Source organism: Lytechinus pictus, chromosome 18, assembly GCF_037042905.1.
Source record: "Lytechinus pictus isolate F3 Inbred chromosome 18, Lp3.0, whole genome shotgun sequence".
Classification (NCBI taxonomy): Eukaryota; Metazoa; Echinodermata; class Echinoidea; order Temnopleuroida; family Toxopneustidae; genus Lytechinus; species Lytechinus pictus.
The window spans coordinates 15447992-15473816 of NC_087262.1; the positions used below are offsets into that span (position 1 = coordinate 15447992).

The 25825-nt window shown below is 35.9% G+C and overlaps 2 protein-coding genes across 4 annotated transcripts; both read left to right on the forward strand.

Moving 5' to 3' along the window:
* Window positions 1-201: 201 nt before the first annotated feature.
* LOC129281434 (rap1 GTPase-GDP dissociation stimulator 1-B-like) lies at window positions 202-24361 on the forward strand. Of its 3 annotated transcripts, XR_010296538.1 has the most exons (18): window positions 437-549; window positions 4841-4887; window positions 5359-5457; window positions 7633-7767; window positions 8100-8225; window positions 8766-8918; window positions 9609-9737; window positions 10150-10275; window positions 12847-13008; window positions 14041-14175; window positions 14754-14891; window positions 15263-15388; window positions 15837-15939; window positions 18407-18570; window positions 19610-19738; window positions 20221-21835; window positions 22174-22958; window positions 23390-24361. XR_010296538.1 is itself a non-coding variant. In XM_064113537.1 (16 exons), the coding sequence occupies exons 2-16, from the start codon at window positions 4884-4886 to the stop codon at window positions 20337-20339; spliced, it is 1848 nt and encodes a 615-aa protein (XP_063969607.1). In that variant the 5' UTR covers window positions 426-549; window positions 4841-4883; the 3' UTR covers window positions 20340-24361. The 3 variants fall into 3 exon arrangements, 1 of the variants encoding a protein (XP_063969607.1); XR_010296537.1 differs by having other exon boundaries at window positions 202-549; window positions 20221-22958; XM_064113537.1 differs by having other exon boundaries at window positions 426-549; window positions 20221-24361.
* On the forward strand, window positions 16068-17738 carry LOC135157522 (uncharacterized). Its single transcript, XM_064113398.1, has one exon. It carries the CDS (start codon window positions 16068-16070, stop codon window positions 17736-17738), a length of 1671 nt encoding a protein of 556 aa, XP_063969468.1.
* Window positions 24362-25825: the final 1464 nt, after the last annotated feature.

Below are 25825 nucleotides of genomic sequence, written 5' to 3' on the forward strand. Positions count from 1 at the left end.
TGGATCCGCCCCTGCTGAATAAGTAAAAAAAAAAACAAAAACAAACATTTGGGCGGACGGACCACACCCAGCCCCACCCACCATTCACAGTTAAAGAGCAAAGATTAAAAGGATAACTTACTAAAATACTAAACCCTGTGTTCGGGGATATGGGGTCGGGGTGGTAGCACCGGCTGCAGCAGTACCTGCATAGCTACTCCTATCAATCACAAAAATTTTACCATGGACCTACTACAAACCAAGCAATCATACCATGCATGTATCTATACCTGGTTTATATGATTAGATTTCTAGGAAAAGCCCCCCGGGGGGAGTTTATCATTCCTTTAAATTTATTTCAATGCGCGTCCTTTGACCCCCGAGTTGAAGTTCGACTCCGTAGCCTATGCATGCAGCGCCTTGTACGGTACTACAGTACTGAATTCACGTTAGCAATCTCTACTAAGCATTCTCTTTAGTTAACTAAGATCGGAAGGATCGTCTCTCTTCTTTGATCCGGAATAATTAGATCATCTCAGGAGGACCTCGTATAGGAACTTAATTATTTGAGTAAGTTGATGTTAAGTTGTGAGAGAATCGTGTGATCAAGTTGTATTCTACTATTTTAACCTTGTTTATTTGTTTTTACAATGACAGTCTGTAGCCCAGTGCCAGAGGCGGAGCAGAGCAGGTCGCTGCACGCAGACCGTAGCCGCAGTGCAGTACGGCGCAACCCCAGGGGCCTCGTGCGGCCCGGGCCCGGCCCACAATCCAATCAATCTCGTCTAACTCTAAATAAAAGTTAGACAGCTGGCTGCCGTCTGTTTCGAGGAGTTTTTTAACATTTTTTTATATTTTAAATTTCTCATCGTACACAGACAGCTCGTGATCGTGCAGCTGCCATTAATTACATGAATTATTAGGGGGTAAACAATGCAAAAGACATTGATTTTTGTCTTTATTTCATAAAAACAGAACTGGACCAAATAAAGATTAGGGCCTATTAATGTATTATAATTATTCCGTTTTGGCCTGAAATGCACAATATAGGTATGTGCGAATACGGGCGCATCGCGAGCGCTGGTTTTGGCTGCACGGTTTTCGCGCGGGTTTTGCTGCAAGTGGCATCGTCTCTGTCTGGGTGGCCTCTTGACTTGTCGATGCCCTGGCGGCTGCTTCCCGAGCGAAGCGAGGGATTTCCTAATTCGCAAAGCGAATTAGGCTTGGCGCGAGCCAGGGCCTCTTGACATCTGAGCTGAATTATATATTCATGAGGAACGTCTTCCTAATAATATATAAAGAATATTTCATTTCCAGATGGGTCTAAGTCCTGTACCGTATTTATGTTTTTTTTATTTTTATTAATTTTACTATTTGTTTTTATTTACTTTTCTATTTTTTTTCATTAGGGGTGCAGGTGGGGGTTGTGTTTTAAACTGGAAAATGGGGACGGGATTTGTACAAGTTTTTGTGTCACTTTTGTTTCTCTTGTGTTTAGTGTTTGTTTGGAGCTTTGATGTCTGTTTGGTTGTTGTTTAGAGCTTTGTTATCTTTTTTTCCTGGTTTTTTGTTTTGTTTTGAAAGAAATAGACATCTCTTTTCCTTTTCTTTTGGCTTCAACTAATAATTTGAATTTATTTATTTTTCTTAAAAAAAGAGAGCTCAAACAGGGCCTTTGTAATACAATGTATGTATACAAATCTAAGAAATACATTGAAAATGATAGAATATACTAAAGCTTATTTTTTATCCTTCTTGATACTTTAAATAAATTGCATACAATGCTGCATACATATTTTTCACTTAGCTGCTCATCCCTCCTAAAAAAAATGTAATCAAATGTCCATTGTCTTTAAAATCAAAAGCTACATATTACACATGTATAACAAATTGTTGAAACAATAGAATAAGGAATTGGTGAAACAATCAAATACATCAGAAAAAAGCACACTTGTATTTTTATTTGGTCATACAAAGTACAAAAGGAATAATTTTTATACGTAAAAAAAGGACCCCCGTACATACATCACATCTATACAAAATTACAATACTTAAGTTGTAAAAAAGCTTGTAATTTATATCAGAAAAACAAAGAAATATGTGACGTACAACCCCTGACACCATCGACGACAGAACTAGCCAAGTCCATGTACTGTAAAGTACCGTGCAACTGTGCAGGTTCAGTCTGCAATTTAATATTTTAAACAATAAACACTTGTTAAGTCAACATGTCTTGTAACAGATACATTTTCTCACATGTATCATGAAATTATTTCTTTTCCTTTTATATGCAAATGAATATCATCACGCAAATTAATATCTATCTTGCTTGAAATACTAATATTTTGTTGTATCAAGTGTCATTCTTTCAATATAGCCTACGCTTACATCAGCTGTATTCTCACAACCTTCTTCGATTAAATCAAACCTCTACTCAAGGCATTCTCATGAGCCTCTACCAGCTTTGAAATATCTCAACTTTGTCTAACATTGCCCTTTTTTGTCTCACATGAACTACACTTATTATCATAAATGTACTCCAAATTTATACAGGCCTTTGTTTTAGTCATAGCCCTCAATACATGTATATTAACTGTAAACAAAGAACTCATAGTCATATTTTCTTGTAATTAAAAAACCCTACAAGTATTTGGTGTCGTCAAACAATAAGGAATAGCGCACTCTACGACAAATTAACGTAAGTGCCCACGTACCCGATTCACTATCCATTATGTAACACACATACTGTAGCGTGCACTTTCACATATTGAAACTCACGATGCAGTAATCTGGCACTTCAAATAATCATACTTAAATCCCATGAAATTACAATTGAATCAGTTGTATAGATAATTAAACTATTTAACTTCAAGATTAAATGCTCGTGTACTCAGATCATTGGGCTTGTATGCAATTTTAAACCAAAATCAATGGCATCGTGGGGCAACAAAACAACTCCAAACTCAGAATTTTTAGCAGCGCGCTTTGACAACGCCCTCACTGGCCAAACTTGTATTTCGCTTCGAAATCATCGCTTATGACGTCAGTCTCGCCAATTCACACCCGACAAAATACATTAGAAATTACAAAAACAATACTTTAAACAAATTCATTTAGGAAATTATCTACATGATGCTGTTTTGATGCCAACTATTAAAATTATATATATTATCTATCATGATCACCTTCATTTGGCAAAATAAAGAGGCGAGTAATTGTGATTTTGCGTTATTTGCATAATTAATTAGAATTAATTAGAAGAAATTATTTTACACATAATAAGAAGAAAAATTACAAGATGAAAGGATTACACATCAATTGAGCCTTCTTTCACCTTTCCATTGATACCAAAACTACATGTAAATTACTTCATAGGGCTAAAAAACAAAGAAGTTAGAGCCTGTTGAAGACTTGGGTTCAAAATGGTCACAAAAATCGGTTCTGTACTCCATTGACTTTACATTAAGACAATAAGAGCTTTCAAATGATACCAAATTTATTCATATTTGATTATTTTCATTTTTTTTGTCACATATCTGCACAATAACCATCATCAGGGTACATAACTCCCTCTGATACTCCGAGAGACAAAGGTGTCACTTTATGTGGGGAAAACATAAAATTCATGCAACAAAATGACCTTAGGCCTACATTTACGATTCATTTATAACAACTCATCTTAAATTTCACCTTGTTTCACTCCTTTTGCCTTTGCTTTGGAGACTTCTCTTAGTCTTATGTTAGTCTGAAACTAGGTGTTTTACAGCCAGTAGTTACATGTATTTCCTCGCACGTATTATTCACTGCCAGACCAAAACATCGTAAACGCAAATTCCGCATGCGCGGGGATTCATGAATATTTATGAGTATTCCAATATATCGCGATCGGCAAAACAGCGAAACGTTCTCGATTTAAAGGAATATTCATGAGTCTTGACCCGCAATCCCCGCGCATGCGCAATTTGAGTTTGCGATGTTTTAGTTCGGCAGTGAATGATACATGTACGTGCAAGGAAATAGCTAATGGCTGTAAATCACCAATTTTGAGACTGATAGAAGTGTGGAAAAGGAGTGAAACAAGGTGAAATGTAAGATGAGTTGTTAAAATGAATCATTAAAGCCATTTGGTGCATGAATTTTATGTTTTCCCCACTTAAACAAAAGTGACACCTTTGTCACTCGGAATATCAGAGCGAGTTTTGTACCCTGATGGTTCAGGTAGGTGTAGCGGTAGTGAGGTGTAGACTGTAGTGGAGCCGACACTATCCATCACCCGAGGTACCCTGCCCCTAGTCCTTTGTTTAAGTTATTAATGGATCATATCATAAATTCAATCACAAAAGGTTACCAAACACAAAGTCAATATTTTCTTATTATCCATCAAACCTCTGCCATAAATCATTTAAAAGTACAAAAACCTGTAAAAAGTAATCATGATTAGACTAATTTAGTCTAATAATAATATTAACCAAAATAAATGCTGGGCAAAATAGTTTAGGACCCGCGAGAAAAATTCGCTGATGGTTGCGCCCCCTTCTTGGCTTTTATCATGGAAAGCAGTGCAATATCATTGGGCCAATTTAGCCCGACAAAAAAAGAATTGTGTGGTTTAAATTGTCTTGCTGACAAGTAATCAGCCCAAGGATTTCACAAATGTTTTCTACATTGTTTTCCCTTCACATGCTGTATGAGCAGACAAGGCTTTCTGCACAGAAATCTAGGACATGATACCATTTTATAGAACTTTTAGAATGGGATGGAGGTTTGGGGAACATACAACATTAAACTGTGCAAGTGACAAATTATATGAATTGATATTGGAAATTAAAAATTTGATTGCGTCCATTTTCTCTCTGTACAGCAATTCATCTTGATTTAGCATCGTGGAGGACATTGATGATATCATGGGTAAGTTGCACACACTAAATCATGGAAATATGCCTGTTGGCTAAAGCAAAATACTTACATCTACTTTTTTTTTTTCTTTCTAAGCAATCAGAGCCAGCGGCCTAGGAGTATTCCATAAAGCTGTTTGCAGTCCAAAACTTTGCAAATGAGTGGTAATTCCAACATACGTAAAAAGTATCATGAAATCATTTCAGAACATGGGTAAAATAATGTAGAGCAATGCAAATCCAAGATATATATGTAAGATTAGCTAGTGTCATATGTCATTTACATTTATACTGACCATAGGGCAGAAAAGTATTCAAGGCAAAACAGTGTGACATTGAGGCCAATCAAAAGGGGACGTACATGTAAGGCCATGGCCTTTCGAGTGGCCTTGAATTAATAATAATAAGTCTTTGTAATGTGCTTATTCAAAATTTCCTTTAAATAATCTGAATAATTGTGCTCCCTCTCTCAATTACGTTGCAGATGGAGTTACAGAGGCCCTGAGGAAGCTCCAAGTAGACTGTGACAGCTCTACCACTAATGGGTGTCTAGACTGTTTGCTTCAGGCACTACAGGAAGATGGTAAGACCCACATTCATCCAAAGCCCACAGGAGATGTGTAGTCCCTGTGTAGCTTGTGAAAATTGGGATGATTACTCCTACTATGGTCTCTTCCAATCTATTTCATCTCTTTCCTTTCTGTATGAAGAAATTACAGTCAGGGGCTTTAATAGGGCAATTTCACTCCCCCCCCCCCCCCCCCCCGAAATTCTAAAAAGAGCGCTAGAATATAAAAAAAGGCCCTAGAAAATCCCCCTTCACTGCAATGCCATTTAAAGCTTATCCAATTTTGCAGATTTACATGTTGGCAGTATGTTACAAAAAGTAGCCCTCGAAAATGAAAAATTATTATTTTTGCCTGGTATGTTCCCATTTCTTTGGGTTTTTTTTTTAGAACATGGCCACATTAATAGTAGGCTATATTGTCCATTCTCACAATATGTAAGAGCCTACATGTACATGTAGTTTGAAGTTGATTGATCAAGCAGATGGATCATCTACAAATTTAGTTTTTACATGTATATTTGAAGTAAAGATTATACCTTTTTAGATTTTCAAGGTCAAAGGTCACAAGTCATTCTCTACCTGAAAAATTGCCCATTGTCATGATACTTTTTTAATGAATCATATACAAACTCAAGTAAGAAATGCAATTATCTGCTCTGGGGATCATGAGATCAAAAAGGCACTGAGATTTAAAAAAAAAGGTACGGTAGTAAATGTCACATGGAGTTGGTCCTTTTCTTAAGTAAAAAAAAAGATAAATAAGTATTAAAGCAAGATTTGATCTCTATGCAGAGAGAAGTGTCTGATGAGATGGTTAAAAAAAATAATGATAATAAATGAACATCAATGTCTGAGAAAAATTGCAAATTTGTATAGAAATTAGTCAAACTACAGCCCCTACCCCCATTTCCTTCTTCCTCAATAAAAACCTGATTTGGATATTTCATAACCAATGCACAAACGTCATTGTATACTATAAATGATATGGCCAAGTACTATTCATATGTGAGCAAACCCTTGAAAGGTCACTGCACTCTCTCCATGCTACATACACTATTGTGGTACTATCATTGGTTTCTGTAGAAGCCTATACATACAAGTAATACCAGCATTTATTGAGTGTGGGTTATGAAAATAATACTTGTAGTAGGGCAAAGCTCATTAAAACCATTAAACTACTCAATTCATTTATACTTCAACAAGAATATTCACATCTTGTGGTATATTAATATTTATTACCTGTTCAGTGGAAACTATTGGTATTTTGATCTACATGTATTTGTTTCTCATGACCTGTAATACTTTAAAAATGAGGATAACATGCATGATGCTATCTTTCCGGCGGCAATGTCATTCCTTGACCTGAATTAATTGCTTTTCTGCAAATTGACTAAATTTCTCGGAGCTATGCTGTTAACATTCTGTACCAAATTTTCTTGTTACATCTACATGTAGTAACACATGTACATGGAGCATTTTCATGCACTTCAAAAGAATTTGGAATTATTACCTTGGCTTTGTCTCTTGCGATAGTAGCTTCTAGTAGATTGAAGAAAAAGGTGGTCTTACCCAGTACCCACTTCTTACCCTGGATCAAGTTCAACAGTGTTTTGTAAAATTCTTTTTGTGGATTTTTGCTGCTCATTAGCTAGAACATTTTGAAGCGGTTTCTATTGCAAGGAGAGTCCTTGTTAAAGAAAGTTGCCAGTCATGTGTAAGTTTGTATTGTATCTTTATGGTACGATGTATTTCAGATTGTCTGTCAGTGATTAATAGGCAAAAAAGGTTGGTTAACCTTTTGACTACTGAATTCTGTGTATCCCATTAGGTTTATACCTAGGTACTTGTTGGAGAATACCTGTAGTCAGATATACAGAATACTTATTTTTAAAGTGAAATTCATAATGTTGTTTATGTCTGCTCATTGCATTGCAGTTTATATAGGTCTATCCAAAGCAAAATTTAATTTCAGATTCATGAAAAATAATAAATTTGCATAAGAATTACTTATACACAGTATTCATTTATTTAAATTAGGTGTTTTGCAATTGCTGCTGTAAATTTACTTTTCGTTTCTTGGGGCTCTCTGTGCCTCTGGAGAGATGTCTACCAAATAGTGGAGTCTGGTATCTTAGATATATGTATTTGAAATTGATTTGCCAAATTTATTTTTCTTTTTCTATCTTGTAGCTCTTGGTGCAACTACTGAGATGGTACAGAATGGTGGGATACAATGTCTTCGAGATATCCTCTCTAGATCAGAATCAGCTCCCCCTAATCTCCTAGCCAACGCTGCCAAGATTGTCGCGGAAATGGCCAAGCATGGTAAGGGTTTTTCTTTAATCCTGAAATAACAAGCAACTCCAAGTTATTTATTAGAATTAATTGGAATTCTAGACTAACACAAACACTAACTCTTATGGTAATATATGAGTTTCAGGTGTGTTTTTTTTTTCCATTGTAAATATATAGTGGAGTATAGACAGAGAGAGGGGAGATGTGGAGAGAAAAAGGGAGTCTGAGAGAAAAAAAAGGAAAGGGTCAATTATAATACAGAAGATTCATTTTCATATGTAAAACTAAAAATCAAAAGTTCTTTATTGAATTTTTAAGGTATTTGTAAGGTGTTTTATACATGTCTTTCTTTTCTATTGCAGAGGAGATTCGAGAGCCATTTGTTGAGGGAAATATTGTACTGCCTCTGTGTTCATGTTTGTTACGGAAGAACTATGATGTATTGGTACAGGCTTGTAGAGCCCTTGGCAATCTCTGCTGTGACTGTGGTAAGTCAATTTACACTTGAATTATCAGAACCCTATTGCATATAAAACCTTATTTTCCATCGTTCAGTTATGGTGAGACCAAGCTCATGGACATTTTTCATTAGCCTGTTTTCTAAAGTCCAGTTTAATTTAGACCATTGTGGTAGCTCTGTGCTGAAATTATAGGAAGCCAAAAACATCAAAGTTTTGTTTACATTTCATTTTTCTCAAGTTTGCTGTGTTCTTTCATAATTCTGTAATGGTGAAGGCATCTATTTCATTCATCCTTCCAAGACAGTAAAGAAAGATTTGTGTGTCAAATAGCTAATAAATTGAACCTCTACTATTTGAGATTTATGTCACAACTGGCTATCCATAGTTAAAACACATCTTTATACCAGAGTTTGATTATACCTGACTTTATATTATTGTCCATGGTGTCCAGACATTGTGAGACAAGTCATTGATACTTATCAATAAAGTCATATATATGTATTTGTCGAGTTATGTAGAGTATTATTGGTGACAATGATTAAATTGTTGCTCCGTCTTTTTTTACAGACAAGGCCAGGGAAGCCCTCTTTCAGGGAAGAGGTCTTGATAATTTGATGAAACTCCTGGAGGAAAGACTATCAGTCCCTGAAGAAAATGCTGAAAACCAAGCACTATGGAATGCAGCATGTGGATGTTTAATGAACCTTACATACGATAGATGTGAGTCTCACTGTAGTCTGCAGGCACAGACCTTTGGTTTTTGTGATTTGCACAATGTATAATGCAGAGTCTGAAGTAGTGAGGCTAGATTCACTATATACTGTGACTGCCTCCTCCACTTATTTATTTGACAAATGGAGAGTTTGGAGCTTAGTCTTCACTCTAGACATAGTATAATTGGCTGAAGTTTCAAATATGGGTCTGTGCTTGTAGACTATTCTCACTGATTGAGGTCATTGAATCTTCTTGGATATGATAAGTGATAGGGTTTTAAGGCCAGGCCGACCTCAACAAGTTGATTTGAACAAGTTGAGAAAATCAGCCAAGCCTAGCACTGAAATTTCATCAAAGTCAGATGTAGAATTATGGAGGAATAAATATTATTTTTTGAATGTTCCTTTTTTCACAAAACAGTTATGCTGTACATATACGTACTACATGTCAAGTTTGAACATGCAATTTATATTTTTCTTCTCTTATTTGCTCTGTAGCGCCTTGAGCATCTAATTAAGATGGAAAGTGCGCCATTTCCTATGTACATGTATTATTATAAGTAATATTATTATTTGCTTGTCCTGTGTCCTGTAAAGTGTGGAAATCAATTTGAATCTTCTTTCAACACCGGGCTAGACGAATGTGATAGTGTCGTATTCTTCACATTTTTTAATGTCATATTTTGAATTGATGCAGTGGATGTACAGAAGAAGGCTGTATCTCTGGGAGCCATTGATCTATTGATTACACTACTGAAGAGAAATGAGACAGACACTGGCCTCTGTGGCACAGCTATAATGTGCTTTGGCAATCTTGCAGAACCAGGTTTGTATTTCTAAAAGTTATGTTGATAATAATAATTTTAATAGTGACTGTCAAGTATCTACTAATCACTATCTATTGACCAGTTTGAATGCTGATTGATATGTTTTTCCTTGTTATCAAATGTAGCCTTTGTGGAGTTGTTGTGGCTCAGTAGATAGGTTTCCCGACTTTGAACCAAAAGGGCCGGGGTTCAATCCCACTTCAGCCCCAGCATCCTTTGACAAGGCACTCATCTAAATTTACCACTCTCTACTCAGATGTTGTAAATGGGTAGCTGGTAGGAAGAGATTCCTTGAATGCTCAAGCATTCATGTCACAGTGTTTATATCAAGCCAATGGAAATATTTGTACTTGATGACAATTTTACTATCAACTGTATATTATTGATAATTATATTTTGTTGAATTTTCAGCTGATACACGAACAGCCTTTGTCGGTACAGAGGCAGCCGAGTGTATGGTGCATGCCATTAAGAAAGTAACAGGTGACGATCAGCTAGAAGGTATACTGGAAATCATCGCTTCACTTGTAGAAAATGGTGAGTAGATTACAGTCTTTGTTGTCCTTGCACCAATGTTCTTTCCATTATTTTCATAATAAATAAATGATACTGAAATTTCAAATTCAAATTCATTTATTTCACATCTCTAAAAAACATACAAGATACAATACATCGAGATCAATCAAAATGATTCCATAGTAATGGAGTAATGAATATTGTAAAATGACAATTTAACAAAAATAGCAAAATACATAGGGTAATGAATGCGATGTGGGGGAATAGCAAAAGCCAAATAGACCTATCTAGGCTACTCCCTGATTAACATTCATTACTGAAAAAAGACCTTCTTGCAATCAATTTATTAGATTGCAAGAAACACACATTTCAAAAATAAACAAAATGAACAAACTAGTGAAGAATTTGAATAAAAACAACAAATATATTACAAAAAAAATATTTAAAAAGCATACACATAAAACAAGCAAGCTTATTCACTGAGAACATGGTGAAGTATACATATTTAGAAGGTAAGACTTACATCTTACTTTAAATGAATTTAGCGAAGGACTTTCTTTTATTTCAGGGGGCAAACTGTTCCATATGAGTGGTCCACTATAACTTATGACTGTTCTTGAGAAAGAAAAACGGTAAAAAGGAATGTATAAATTATCAGAGTTTCTTGTATTATATTTGTTTACACTGCGATTTGTTTTAAAATAACTGTTGAATGTGTAAGGCAACTGATTCCTGTAGTATGAAAACATAAAACTTGCAGTGTGAAGGGTATGTATATCATAAATTTTCAGAATCTTTAATTTACAGAATAATTCATGAGAGTGAGCTAAATATCGAGAATTTGTTATTATTCTCATTGCCCGTTTTTGTAGGCGAAATAATTGTAGCATTAAATTTATAGCGTGCTTCTGACAACAGCTTCAAACGCTGTAAGTGAAGTTACATAAGTCATATTTTGTCTACTGCTGGCTAAACCACACCTTTGACTTGAATATATTGATTTCATATTAAACATAACTTCCAACTAAAAATTGCCACCCGGCATGTGTTTGTATTCATGTGTAAAAGTATGTACAAAATTATTTTGGTAAGAAATGAGTAATGGTGGAGTAATAAAGCAAAGCAAGCTTGGCGTTCTGTTGGTAGACAGGGTCCTTTTCCAAGCAATGAATATACGTGTGCCCATGTGTGCTTATCTGTGTTAGCAATTTCATCTTAGTCAGTGTAGATTCCATAATTATACAGCATCTGATGACTGGGGTAATGATATATTTGTTATATTCTGAAGTCTGGTTTAATTTAAACTCTGGTTTTACGTTGTGGTTTAGCTATGGAAAGCCAGTTGTTACATGAATCTATAACAGTGGAGGTTCAATGTATCACCTCATTTTACTCCCAAAACATTATAACTGCCTGGGAAGGATAAGTATGACAGTTGCATTCACCATTAAAGAATTAGTAAAGGGCAAATTAAACATGAGAAGCATTCACTGTAAACAAAATTTTGAAACGTTTGGCTTCCAATAATTTTAGCACAGAGTTAGACCATGGTCTAAGTTAACCCTAATTCTCCCGGGGGGGGGGGGGGGGGGCCATTATGGCCCCCCCTCGACAATTTTCGCGATATATCTGCTGCGCAAATTTGTTTGACCTCGCCGCTCACTGACTTTTTACTTTCAAGTCTCGCGCAAATTTTGAGACCAAATTTGTGACGCCCGGGTACGTGGTTACGACATTACGCAACATTATGTAAGTGCATGTCAGACCCAAAATTGCTCATAAACGTGATTTCATGTACAAATCCAATGCAAATTGTGTATTTGGCCAAAATTCATAAATGTATCATTATTTCTACTTTTAATGATTAAAATTAATTAATTTTGCCTTGTTTATGATCAGAATTAAGTCTGGAACTATTTCCATCGAAAAAACAATAAAAAACAAAAAGTAAAAAAACAAAGAAATACATAAGAAATTTAAAAAACAATAAAATACATAAGAAATCGGTCTTTGTACCAGAATTTTTTTCATTCACAATTGTTAGGAATGCTATAAAGAATATTTTCACCAAAAAATAGCATTCTAGGAGCTTTATTTAGTGAATCAGAGCAAAAAGTATGATTTCATGAATAAATTAGCATAATTAATTCATATAAAATAAAAATATATGAATTCAGTGAAATATACCAATGCAACTGCGTAGATTACGTCATTCTCTACCATCATGCAAATTTTCGTTGTGATCGCGCAATCCACGGCTGAGATCTTAAGGGGGGGGCCATAATGGCCCCCCCCCCCCCCCCCCCCCCCGGGAATGACAAGAATCAAAATACCCCGGGAGATTGAGTGTTAAACCCGACTTCAGAATACGGGCCTAAGAGACATTGTTTTGGTGTATTAAGGTCTAAATATGTACATGTTAATATTGTTACAGTTTTCAAGTAATTCTCTTAGAATTATTGGATCTTCATCTATGAATTTGCTAACAATCAACCAAGATTTTGAAGCCTTTCCCTTAATATTTTTGCTCACTACCATTGCTTGAGTTAAGCTTTAATAAGAAAACTGAATTTTTTTTCTTTTCTGATCCAGATGATATGAAGCTGGATTTTGCCAAGTCTGGTATTATAGACACATTGTTAGATATGTTGACTGCTCGCACTGCTTCTTGGACGTCAGAAAGCGCTCCAAAGATAGAAGAATTTGACGCAGTCAGGGTTTCAATCGATCTTCTGGTTTTACTTCTCACTGGAGGTAGGTCATGAGATTTGTTTTTTTAAATATTGCTGCACATTATGGCTGTAATGACAGAATGTAGCGATGTCATACGTAGATATAAAATCATGGGGCAGAGTGGTGGTGTAGTGGTTCTGACTCTTGCCTTGTAATCAGAGGGTCGTGTGTTCCAATCCCACCGCGGTCTAGCGTCCTTTGGCAAGGTGTTAATCCACACTTTGCCGCTCTCTACCCAGGTGCTAAATGAGTACCCGGTAAGATGTGAGAATCATTGTAGCTTGTCCAGCATTATGTTTGCCTCATTGCGACTGGATGGAATACTCCCCAGGGAGTGGAGGGTGTGCATGTGTTTGAATGACTGATTGAATCTGACGACCGGGATAATAATAAATCTGTAAGGTCTTAGATACATGCAATGCATATCTTACACGCATTATAGATAACGAGATTATAATCTTGATTTTGGGATTATTGCCTGACAACAATATTTTAGAAGTTTTCTTTGGTAATTGAGAAGTGTCATCTTTGTCCTGGCTATCACTCTTCTGGTCGGACTCTCCAGGGGTGTGAAGACATTCTTCTCTATTGCTCCTCACATTGTGGACAATTCAAAATTTTATTCAAGGTCGACATGTATATACTTTTTTATTGATGACTTTTGCATCCCAAATGCTATTGAGTCATAATAAGAAATTATTAGTTAAATTATCTTCATAAAATTTCTGCATGTTTTAGAAATAAAAAAAATACATGTTGTTTCAAAAGATAGAGCCGGTGTATACCAGTGTGTTCATATTTCATAATTTATCAGCTAATTTTGGAATGTTCAGAACAATACTCATTGCAGTTGGTATTAGAGAAGCAAATCATTTTTCAATAAATAAAAATGAGATATAAAGTAGTAAGTTGGCATCATTCAATTATCAAATAATTTACAGTCTGTGTCTTTTCACAGGTCATCATTTCTGACAATGATTAATTAGCTGAAAATGCAATATCATGCTGCACTATTCCACAATATAACCATTAGTTCTTTAAATCTATCTACAGACGAGTGTATGGCATATATATTCCAAGAGGGCGAAGGGTCGTTCTTTAGGAATGTCGTAGATACATGGATGACGTCACAAATAGAATACTTCCGCATATCTGCTGCCCTCGCTATAGGAAACTTTGCTCGTAATGGTGAGTTACTCAAAGTAAATTGTTTGGGAAAGGGAGGGAGGGAGCTTCAAGATTAAATGTGCTAGAAATGAATGTTAATCCAAATATTATAGAAATTAATTTAGACAAAATAAAATGTAATAAAAATGTGTCTGTATTTGATCTTTGCTCATGGGCATTTCCATGAAGTGTGTGCATGTGTACATCCAATCCCCTTCTTGTAGGACCTTTCTGAAATGATCTGATTCAGCTGTGTTTCAGATGAAAAGGTGTATTGCTCTCAAATTATCATGGCTTGAGTAGTTAAACAAGTGAAGTTGAAGATGGGATGTGCAAAAAGGTTGATTATTTCATGGAATTGCCCTCATTCTAAAATCTTCCTAGATAACTGAAACATTCACAAGTGAGGAGTATAATGTATAATTTCTTGCGTTTGTGGTTTACATGAAGTTACTGACATTAAATTAATGGTGTTGCATTGTATGAAGCTAGTATCTAGTGGGATCGTTCCTCGGCTGCTTCGACTTCCCAAGCCATTTCTTGTGCTTGTGGTTTTCATTAATAATTGATATCAAATGAATGGTGTTTTTTTCTCGCAGATTTGAACTGTATAAAGCTAGTATCGAGTGGCATCGTGCCTCAGCTGCTTAGACTTCTCAAGCCATACGAAGGAAAAGAGGTTGATACAAGGCTAACCCACGCTGTACTCAGTGCTCTTAGAAACCTTGCCATTCCAAGTAAGATCAACATCCCATATTCCTACTGTATAACCCAGCATTTCCCAGTTCATTCTTGGTTGGTCTATAATCATCCTAACAAACAGTTGTTTGATGGAATATTTCTTGATTTTAAGGAATAGAGAAATATCAAACAAGCTTGAAAAATAAGTAAATGAACAGTGAGATTTACTCATATTGAGTGCTAAATGTATTGATGTCTTGAGATCCTCCACTGTTTCATGCTGCTTCATATTTATCCCAATTTTAGACAACAGTATAAGTTAAATCAGAGTTGAAAATATGTGCCTTGGTCTTTATCTTGACCTTGCGGATTCTAGGCCCTGTCATCAGTACTTACATTTATTCTCTCTTTTTTTGTTGTTATACAGAGGTTAACAAGTCTATAATGCTAAGCTGTAATACATTGGATGAGATTCTACCACTACTTAAATCAGAGATGCTGTTTGTGCAATTCAAACTCCTTGGAACGGCCAGAATGTTGGTTGACAGTATGGGTAAGCCAATATGCTAACACATTTGTTTAAATTTAAGGATCTTTATATTGTGATGTACTCTTTTCTTTAAAAAAAAAAAGGAAGACATCCTTTCCTACTTGAAGGGACTGCTACTCAAATTCCTATTGATATTATGTTCTGACTTGTTCCCTGATTTGAAATGTCTGATGATTTTTCTAGTCTTATTGTTTAGATTTAGGGTTAATTCCTCCAGTAATTCTATTACGATTTCAAAATATGAGATTGGGATATAATGTTGACTTTTGCCAATAGTATGTTTTCCACACTGAAAGGCATCTTTAACAGTTAATTCATAACTGGAGTGAATTTCATTTTTAATTAATTAAAAATCAAATAATTTTGAAAATAATGCAGTATGATCATGCTTTACACTAGAAATATAATGAAGATTGAAAGAAACACGTAAATTTCCTATTTCATTTTGCAGCCGAGACAGCAGTAGATTTAGGTCAAAGGTCAGAGTTCATCCAAAGGGTCGTGGAGCTTTGTGCCTGTGAAATACATCCTGGGGTCAGTGGAGAGGCAACAAGGTACAGTACAAATATCATATTGATTGATTTATTTGTTCATATTTCTAGTTCATTTTCATTTCATTTCATGGTTTATTTATTTCCAGTAAAACAATCATGCACATCCTGCAGCCAAAAAGCTGAAATGTATGTATTTACAAAGGTATAGCAAGGGTAATGACCCCAAGACAGACAAGGGTAATGCTACTGTTGTGATGGACAGATTGGATTATGAGGCCAAGGTTCAAAGACTACTGGATTCAGGGACCTATAGGAAACTTCCTAGAGACCCTACACCGGCCATCGAACGTAGGGTTAACGATAAGCTCCTCTCTCTCCAGAGGAAGGATGTCTTGTCTAGACCCCTTTACCGACAACTCCGGAGCTCGTCTGGTCTATGTCCCATAATCTTTGGGCAACCGAAGATTCATAAACCAGACACTCCACTCAGACCTATTGTGTCTACTAGAGGATCTCCCACGTACGCACTGGCTCAGCATTTGACTAACATCTTACAGCCTCTTGTTGGTCAGGGCGTACATCACGTGAGAAACTCTAAACATTTCGTTGAGCAGATCTGTCAGATGAACGTCTCTAACAGTGACCTCCTCATCAGCTTTGATGTTGAGTCATTGTTCACAAGTGTACCAGTTAAGGATGCTTGCGCCATCATCCTTGAGAGATTGAAATTCGACAGAACTCTCCCTGACAGGACACAGTTGTCTCCTCTAGAGATCCATGACCTGCTTGAGATGTGCCTCAATTCCACCTCTTTCAGATGGAGAGACACATTCTACAGGCAAACGGAAGGGGCTGCCATGGGGTCTCCCCTGTCCCCAGTAGTAGCCAACATGTTCATGGAACATTTCGAGGAGACGGCTCTCCAGTCAGCAACCCACAAACCCAAAGTGTGGCTTAGATATGTGGACGACACTTTTGTGGTTTGGCAACACGGTGCTGAAGAAACTAACAATTTCTTAAGGCACCTCAACTCTCAACACGAGTGTATCAAGTTCACCATGGAAATGGAGAATGAGGGGTCTATCCCCTTTCTTGATACAAAGATTACGAGGACGGCACAGGGATCCCTATCCCATCAGGTTTATCGCAAACCTACTCACACTGATAGGTACTTGAACTATCGTTCATTCCACCACCCATCAGTGTTGAGATCCATCAACAAGACGTTAGTCAAACGAGCGCATGAGGTTAGTGACCAGATCCACCTGAGAGGTGAGCTTGAGCACATCAAACGTGTTTTGAAATGCAACAACTACCCCTCACATAAGATCTGCACTGAGCTTCCCCCCTCGCGGAACCCTCATGTAGGACAACCCAAGGCGAGAGTCGTTCTCCCATATCTGGGAGCAGCCTCTCAAAAGATTCAGAGGATTTTGAGAGAAGCCGACATTGAGGTTCGTCATAGTTCCTCAAATAAGCTTCAATCTGCCCTCACTACCCATAAGGACAAGCGCAACTCCAAGGACCTCCCTGGAGTTTACCGAATTCCTTGTGAATGCGGTAAAGTTTACATCGGAGAGACGGGTCGTTCCTTTAACACTCGGATTAAGGAACACAAGGCCCATGGTAGGAGAGACGAGAGGGACAAATCTGCAATCATCGATCATGCCCATACGCATGATCACCGGATCCTTTGGGATGAGAGTAGACTGGTCACCCGTGTCCCCTACTGGCATCAGCGGAGAGTCAGAGAAGCGTTGGAGATTGAGGAACATAACACTGTTCCTCAAGACAGCGGCCTCCAACTCAGCAATATCTGGCTTACCGTTCTAGACAAAGAGGCTAATTTGCCTAATTAGCCTGCCGGACGTTCCACACACGTGTGAGCATTGCAGTGCGTGGGCGGAAGTGGTGACTTTTGTCATTCATGCTAATCCTAGCGGGAATGATAACTGACGGCATTTCCGGTCATCGCTGGTTTTGCGCGCCAATTTTGTGTGTTGTCACCCACGTCCGCATATGTGGATGTCATATGTGACTTTTCCAGCCAATCAGAGACATGTACCCTGCGAGATACCGTGCATACGGCATTTCGACAGAGTATATAAGGCCTGCTTTTACAAACTTTGCTCATTCTCCTGAGGACGACAAGAACACACTTGTCGAAACGTCGAGATTGGGTGGTCCTTTTCAGGACCAACATCTGCCCAAGAAAGATACATGGTGTACCGTGAAACCTACCACACTAAAGGTATAGCAATTGCACATGTAGCATAAAACAATAATGTAATAATGATAAAACTAATGGTACATTAAAAAGAATCCAGTATACAAAATGAAATTATAATGAAAATATGCACTTCACATCTTAAGGATTTCATATGGAGATGTTAACCGATACCTTCAAGGCTTTCAATTTCAATAATCAAATTTCTTAATTTCCTTTAAATTTGTTGTGAAATGTCAAGAAATGAGAATACCTGCAGTTCTTTATATTGTATTTTGTTTTCGTCTGTCAAAACCCCAGACTTCTAGCATCGTTGATCAAGCATTCAGGCTCGGCCAGGGTGATGGAAACCATCGTCCAGCATGGTGGCTTACCACGCTTGGTTGCTATGGCAACGTCAGAACACCCTCTGATGCAGAACGAGGCCCTGGTCGCCCTTACACTGATAGCTGCATCCCATCTTGGTAAGAGAATGAACGATTTGTGTGTTTCATAATGCAACATTCATTGTCACGATAGGCTTGTTGGTTAGGCACCTTTTCCCAAGACAGACAAAATAGCACAGGCCGTGAGTGAAAAAAAAGAAAAAGAAAAGATAAATGTATGGTGTTTAGAACACTGACTTTTTCCCATTCTCAGGATTAACATGAAGGAGTGACATTCATTTGGTAGCAAGAGCCAACCACAATGAAGGGGGGGGGGGGTAATGTTATCCCAATTCCATAACTTTTTTATGGATAATAAGAAAGGAATAATGGGAAGTTGTCATAAGTGCCCAATATGAAATATAAAAACAAAAATAAAATGGAGATGATGATGATGATGGTGATAATGATGATGACTGTGATCAATGTGATGACAATAGTTATGATGATGATGATTATAATGGAGATTATGTTGAAGATGTTGGCCATGATGATGATGATGATGATGATGATGATGATGATGATGATGATGATGATGATGATGATGATGATGATGATGATGATGATGGTAGTGATTGTGATGACAATGGTTATGATGAAAATGGTGATGATGATGATGGTGATCAATGTGATGATGATGATGGTGATGATGATGATGATGATTATAATGGAGATTATGTTGAAGATGATGTTGGCCATAATGATGAATCAATGGTTAACACTAATAAAAATGATAAAAATTTTACATTTATTTTGCAAAATTTCTATATGTGTATATACTCAACTGGGTATTACAATAAGGTATATTTGTTACCCCACCTATAGCCTTGCTGCCTCCAGGCGTTCTGGCATTTTAAGAATCAACTCTGTATTTCATGGGTGTTAATGGTTATCATATGCAGTGCTTTTAACGTTTTCTTACTGAAATAGATCAATTAGATACCTCAGATTTCTCGGAGCCATGTAGCAAAGAGAAAGAAAATTAAAACATTTTTTTTACCTGTTTACCTGCTCAGGTGTTTGAGGTGGTCCAATTTTAAATATCTTTAAAATAAAATTTCATTTCTCTTTTTGTCAGAATCGTCCGAGTCAGCTTTACTGGAATCTAAATTATTGTCGACAATCAAAAGTCTACTTCAGGAGACTGCATACTCAGTAGAGGTCCAATGTAATGTCCTGACGTTAGCTGGTTTTCTTACTCAATCAGGTTTGTATCATGCCCGTGGCTTTATGCTAAATCCATTTACTCCTCAAAATGCATTGATTTATGTGGGATGGATAATGGTTATTTAGAGCTAAAGGAATGTAAACTATTTTGAGAAACATGTATTAATATCAATCTGGCTCGAAAAGAAAAGAAACTAGTTTCTTGAGAATATGGTCATAATCAATAGTGCCGACTGAAAGCATGTGGTTATGGAAGATGGAGGAGAAGGAGAAGGAAGAGTAAACAAAGAAGAACGAGGGGGAGGAATAGAACTAGATGGAGGGGAAAAACATGATGAGGAAGAGAAGTAGGCACAGGTAAGGAGGAAAATACGTAAAAGAAGGAACATGGGTATTGCGAGGATAAGAAAAAGAAGGGAGGTCGAGAAAGGGTCAGAGCTCAACATATGTGAACTACAAGTCAGCTGTCTCCTCTGTCAAGATTGAACTTCACTCTTTCTCTTTTCATACATAATTTTATAGCGATACTAAAGCAAGCCATGGTGGATCAGCAGCTACCCGACACTATCGAGACCCTGAAGCGAAGCAAGGAAGAGCCTCTCAGTACCAAAGCAACAAGCATCAGCCAACACTTTACCTGAAGGTTCCAACCCCATTCACAGATCATGTACTTAAGGGCTTCAAGCCACCGATGTTGATTTGAGTCAAGGTTCAAAGGTCATATGCATTACATTGCCATGGCGATGACATTGATGCAATCATGCCTCGTCAAAGAGAAGTATGGTACTATTTATTAAGAGAGGGTGAAGGGCGTTGTCCGTTAGCCCCGGTATGTGCAATAGTTACTGATGTCAACAGTATAAATGGATATGGCTATATGCAAAATAAGTGTAAGCAAGAATTTATACATGCACTTGTAGAAAGAACGCACTTTTATATAAGATCATGCAAAAGCGGACATATAATAGATGTTGTAAGAAGAGGAAGCTAACGTAAGAAATGTTGTTTTGCAAGAAAGAAATTTATTTACGGAATCGCTGTTGGAGTGGGCCAAATGGAAAGGAAAGACTTGCCAGAAGTGTTTATTTGATGCAATCATTACATAAAATGAGCATGTCCGAGAAGTTTATAAGGTTGGTTATGCATGGAAAATGTATCACAGTATTTGAACATTTATACCAGATATCACAATATTATTAATGTTCTGTCATGGTTCTTTTTTATATAGTGTATGTATTACCAAAGAGTCTTGTCTGTGGTGCATCCCTACTCTATATCTTATGCCCATGTATGTATTCTTTATCAGAATATCAGTGTTTCGTGTTGTCCTCCTGCCGTTACGCAAATGTATGTCAAGTGAATACCGATATCGTCTTTTGTATCATTCTGCCAACAATGCTACTCCCTGCATACACAGATTTGAATGAAGGGATATCCCATTGGTTTTGCACACAAGTGACTAAATTGTACCATATCCATGCACAAGAATCATTGTTTAGACATTATGTTTGCCATTTCTGAACTAATTTTGCTCAAATTAAGGATGACAAGATTTTCAAATGCAGCTTATTTATTGGCATGCAAGATTGAAAATTCAAGTTTCAATCCAAAGTGTAGAAGGTCACATCTTTTTAAACGACAAATATATCATAATTAATTATAGAGAAGTAGTAATATGCATAAAAATGTATAGGCCCCCGAATCTTCTGAACAGTTTTATTCAGGCACAGGAGAGAAATGCAAAAATTGAGAAAGTATGTTTGAAACGTTGTGGTGCTCTTGTTATTTGTCCTTTCAAGGAAACAACATTCCTCACATTGTATTGAAGAATTCTTTCATAATTCGTAAACTACATGTACCTGACTTCATTTGAGATGGCCAATTCCAAGTGAGTTGATTAATTGCATAATTTCTAAGAATCATGGATCTATGCAAATTGTTTATGCCACCTTTTTTCAGTTCGCATCATTTGCCTTTATAAATGATTTACTCTTCTTTTTTTTAATTTATATTTAATCAAATATTTGCATTTTCCAGGGTGGATAAAGGGGGAAGGTTGATATAAACAAAAACCTTTTGTAAACGGTTCATGAAAGACTTAGTTTATGCTTGATTATATGATTGATTGTAGTTTCATGTTTATGTATCCCTGGTGGGTGTTTCAAAGAGCTGTTTGTAAGTTAAGAGCGACTTTATGATCGACTGGTGATCCTTTCTTAAAAACTAATTCAACGCCAATGGAAATATGGTGTGTATCATCATGAGAGGATCACCAGTCATTTGTAAAATCACTCGTAACTTTACGAACAGCTTTATGAAACACCCTCTGGTGAGTATTTCATAAAGCTGTTCGTAAAGTTACGAACGACTTTACGCACGACTTGAATATGTTCTTACATCATAACTCAATTACATAGGGATATCACATTGCACAAAAAAGGATCACCACTTTCACCAGTCGTATCTTACGAACAGCTTTATGAAACACCCACCTGGTATGATACATTTATATGTTGCATATTAAAGGATGACCACCAATTTAGGTCAAGGTTATAAATTTTTTGTCTTTCAAAACTGAGCGGTAGAAATGGTAATGCACCATGCAGATCTGCCAAGTAGAACTGGTTTTCAGTAATTATTAATGAAAAATGAGAAAGAATACTGGTGGTTTCATGCAAATTACTCATTTCTAAAGTTTCATTTTATGTGTTCTATGGCATTTTTGTGAAAAAAGTGATTTTACCAAAATACTGATTTTTAGCCTATGAAATACTGAAATGTTCTTGATCAGTTTGGCATCTCTGACCATGTATACATTTTGAAGCTTTGAGAGCATGCCGGTGATATTTTCATAGCATTGATTCAGTTAACCCTTGGTTAAATTTGACTAAACTTTTAATGGAGTGCTAGTCGCCATCATATTTATTCAGATGTTGTCCAAAAATTATTTTTATTAATTGAAGAAAAAGGTGGTACGTTTATGACATTAATTTCAAAGAATTATTTGGTACATAATTCTTGTCATGGACATTGAATAAGTAAGATTTATACCAACATTCCATAGACAGAGCCGCCAACTAGTACTAATTTTCAGTAATTATTACTGAAAACTGAGAATACTACTGATGGTTTCATACAAAATGCTGATTTCTGAAGTTCCTGTTTTATGTGTTGTCCTATGGCATTTCTTTGAAAATACTGATTACCTTACCAAAACACAAATTTTCAGCTTAAAAAAAAACTGAAATGTTTTTGTTCAGGTTGGCAGCTCTGACCATGTATACATTACGAAGCTTTGAGCATGCTGGGTGATATTTTCATAGCATTGATTTAGTTAACCCTTGGTTAATTTTGACAAAACTTTTAATGGCGTGCTAGTTGCCATCATGTTTATTCAGATGTGAAGAGTTGTCCAAAAAAACATTTTTATTATGAAATTGAAGAAAAAGGAGGTACGTTTATGACATTAATTTTAAAGAATTATTTGGTACATAATTCTTGTCATGGACATTGAATAAGTAAGATTTATACCAACATTCCATAGACAGAGCCGCCAGCTAGTACTGATTTTCAGTAATTACTGAAAACTGAGAATACTACTGATGGTTTCATGCAAAATATTGATTTCTAAAGTTCCTGTTTTACACATGTGTTGTCCTAGCTTTTAAAAAACTGAAATGTTTTTGTTCAGGTTGGCAACTCTGCATAGAAGTGTGGATCAAACATCTGGTTTTGTAAGGAGTTAAAGCAAGATTTAAATTGTCATCACACCATGCTACGGTACATAAGTGAGATTTCATGGCAAAAAATTGAGTTTTGCTAATCAATTCAACTCGGCTTTCACAAACGCAATGTATTGCCCTTCTACATGTATAAATTGATGATTAATCATTAATTTAAAGTTTTGTTTATCGTGTTGCTTAGTTTTATAATGTAATTAATATCAATTGCATAAATAACTATGAATTTATAAGTTGATAAATGATTTAATTAATGACCAGATGAATGAAAGTTTAAGATATGAATTACTTTTTTTATCAAAGCATTGTGCACTGTCTTTGAAATTGAACTATTTGTTTACTGTTTTATTTAAGTGTTTTATGAAATTTTTTTTTTTACAGACTCTAAAATTATGAGGGTTACATCAAGATATATAGTGGGATTTTAGCCATAAAGGATTGCTGAGCACAATGTCTCAAAGATAATATATAGATAATATATAATTAGTGAATGTGTAGGGCATGGATTGATCATAAATGGTATTACATCATTGCAAAGATGAAACAAAATATACAGTTTATATTTAATCAATTGCTTGTTGCACAAATTAGCCATTGAAATTAAAGAAATTGCCCTAATATTCAGCAATTGCTCCAATATGAAAAAAAGCCTCTAAACTTATCAAATTATTTGTAAAAAATGAAACGTTCAGGTTTTTTTTTCTGAGGCACTCTGTATTCCTTCACACAACTTACAAACATGCTCACTATTCACGAATTTTGCATTCAATGAATTTTCATCTCTTTTGTTCAACAGTGATACATGTAAAGTGAGAAAAGTATTATCGATATCATTGTCCTGTAATTATTTATCTGTGATTGTAAACAATAACTCATTTGTATTAAAAGAAAAACCTGCTTGAATTCAGTGTCTCTGAGAGAATTTTTTTACATGTATTGAAGGAGTATACACAAATAAATAAAGAAACTGTTTTTTTTTATTGTAAAAATAGCAGAAAAATATTAGAAAATATTGGCGATGGTTTGAGGAAAATCCATCAGAGTTAAAAGGTTATAAGAATTTTAATTATTTGATTTGTGACGTCATATGTGAGCAGCTTTCTTACATATTTGATATTGTATGGTAAAAAATCAACAAAATGTCATTTTCCCAAACAAATAAAAAATGTTTTTTATTGTACCTTCAGTATTAACAAATACACAAATCATTTCACACCTGCTCCTAAAAGAAAGTAAAAAAATAAGTCATCATGAACCATTTAAGAAATAAAATTTATGCATTTTATATACATAATGTATGGGGACAGCTGCTCATTTATAACTTAATCTTTAATGCATTTTCCTCAAATGTTCAATACTTTTTATTTTTCTGCTATTTTTACAACAAAGTTTTCGTCAGGGTGAATATACCCTGTAAGTCATGCATCCTACAGTTGTACAAGCATATTAACCCATAGTCGAGGTACATAGCCTGAAAAATGCAAATGATGGGCTAACATCCGACAGAGCAGACTTCCACCACACAACAGGAAATAAGCAGATAGTAATCCAACTACCAACAAAACACACATCACAAGCAACATTATTTTTTTCTTCTTCTTTGTAATAGTCTCACATATTCACACAGGCAAGGTGTGTTCTACATAGTAAACAAAGATGACAAGGTAATATCAAGCACTGTTCTGCCCAAATCCCAGATTGTTGAAGGGAAGATTATCCATTTGGATAAAGTGATTTGCCCTCTACAAGCATCTGAATGCAGTTTATTACTTGTCAAACTGAGAAATAATATGAAATTTAGCAAAACTATGCTAAAATGGAAAAACTTGTGCACATGTATTTCATAAGCACATGAACAGGCCATCAGTAATGCATTAAAATGCATGTAACAGCTTCGTGTACAACACCCTCAGCATCTTACTTTTGAGATACCAGGAATAAGTGAATGCATTCATTGCATTTTCCCCAAAAAAGGAAGAATGTAAAATAGTAAAATATACATACCAATACAAATTTGAATACAGTGGTGTCCCCACAAGAAAATGATCATATTCAAAGTGTTCAAGTTCTGCCATGTAATTAGATAATTAACTGAAGTCAAGAGATGAATTATTACATTCAATAAAGTTTGTTTCTCTGGGCTCGCCAAACATTGTAGTGTTGTTGTCTGCATTGAACACTCGGCATGCATGAGTGCATTTTGTGGTGGGGTTCACTTACTTTTGAGCACAACTGTAATAGCAAATCAAGGTGTGTAGGTTTAAAGACAATAGCAAAATTTGTGCAAGCACTATATAACTATAAGCTGCATTTTAAAACTTGAGTCTACCATTCATTTTAACAAAGCTGTGCAAAATTCTACTGATTTGAAATTTATGTTTTGACAA

Bases quoted from the DNA above. Each gene is read 5' to 3' on its own strand.
- LOC129281434 (XM_064113537.1), top strand. The intron at 13,009-14,040 runs GTAGGTCATGAG...ATCTATCTACAG, and splicing joins GGTTTTACTTCTCACTGGAG to ACGAGTGTATGGCATATATA. The intron at 14,892-15,262 runs GTAAGATCAACA...GTTGTTATACAG, and splicing joins TAGAAACCTTGCCATTCCAA to AGGTTAACAAGTCTATAATG.
- LOC135157522 (XM_064113398.1), top strand. From the start codon at position 16,068: ATGTATTTACAAAGGTATAGCAAGGGTAATGACCCCAAGACAGACAAG.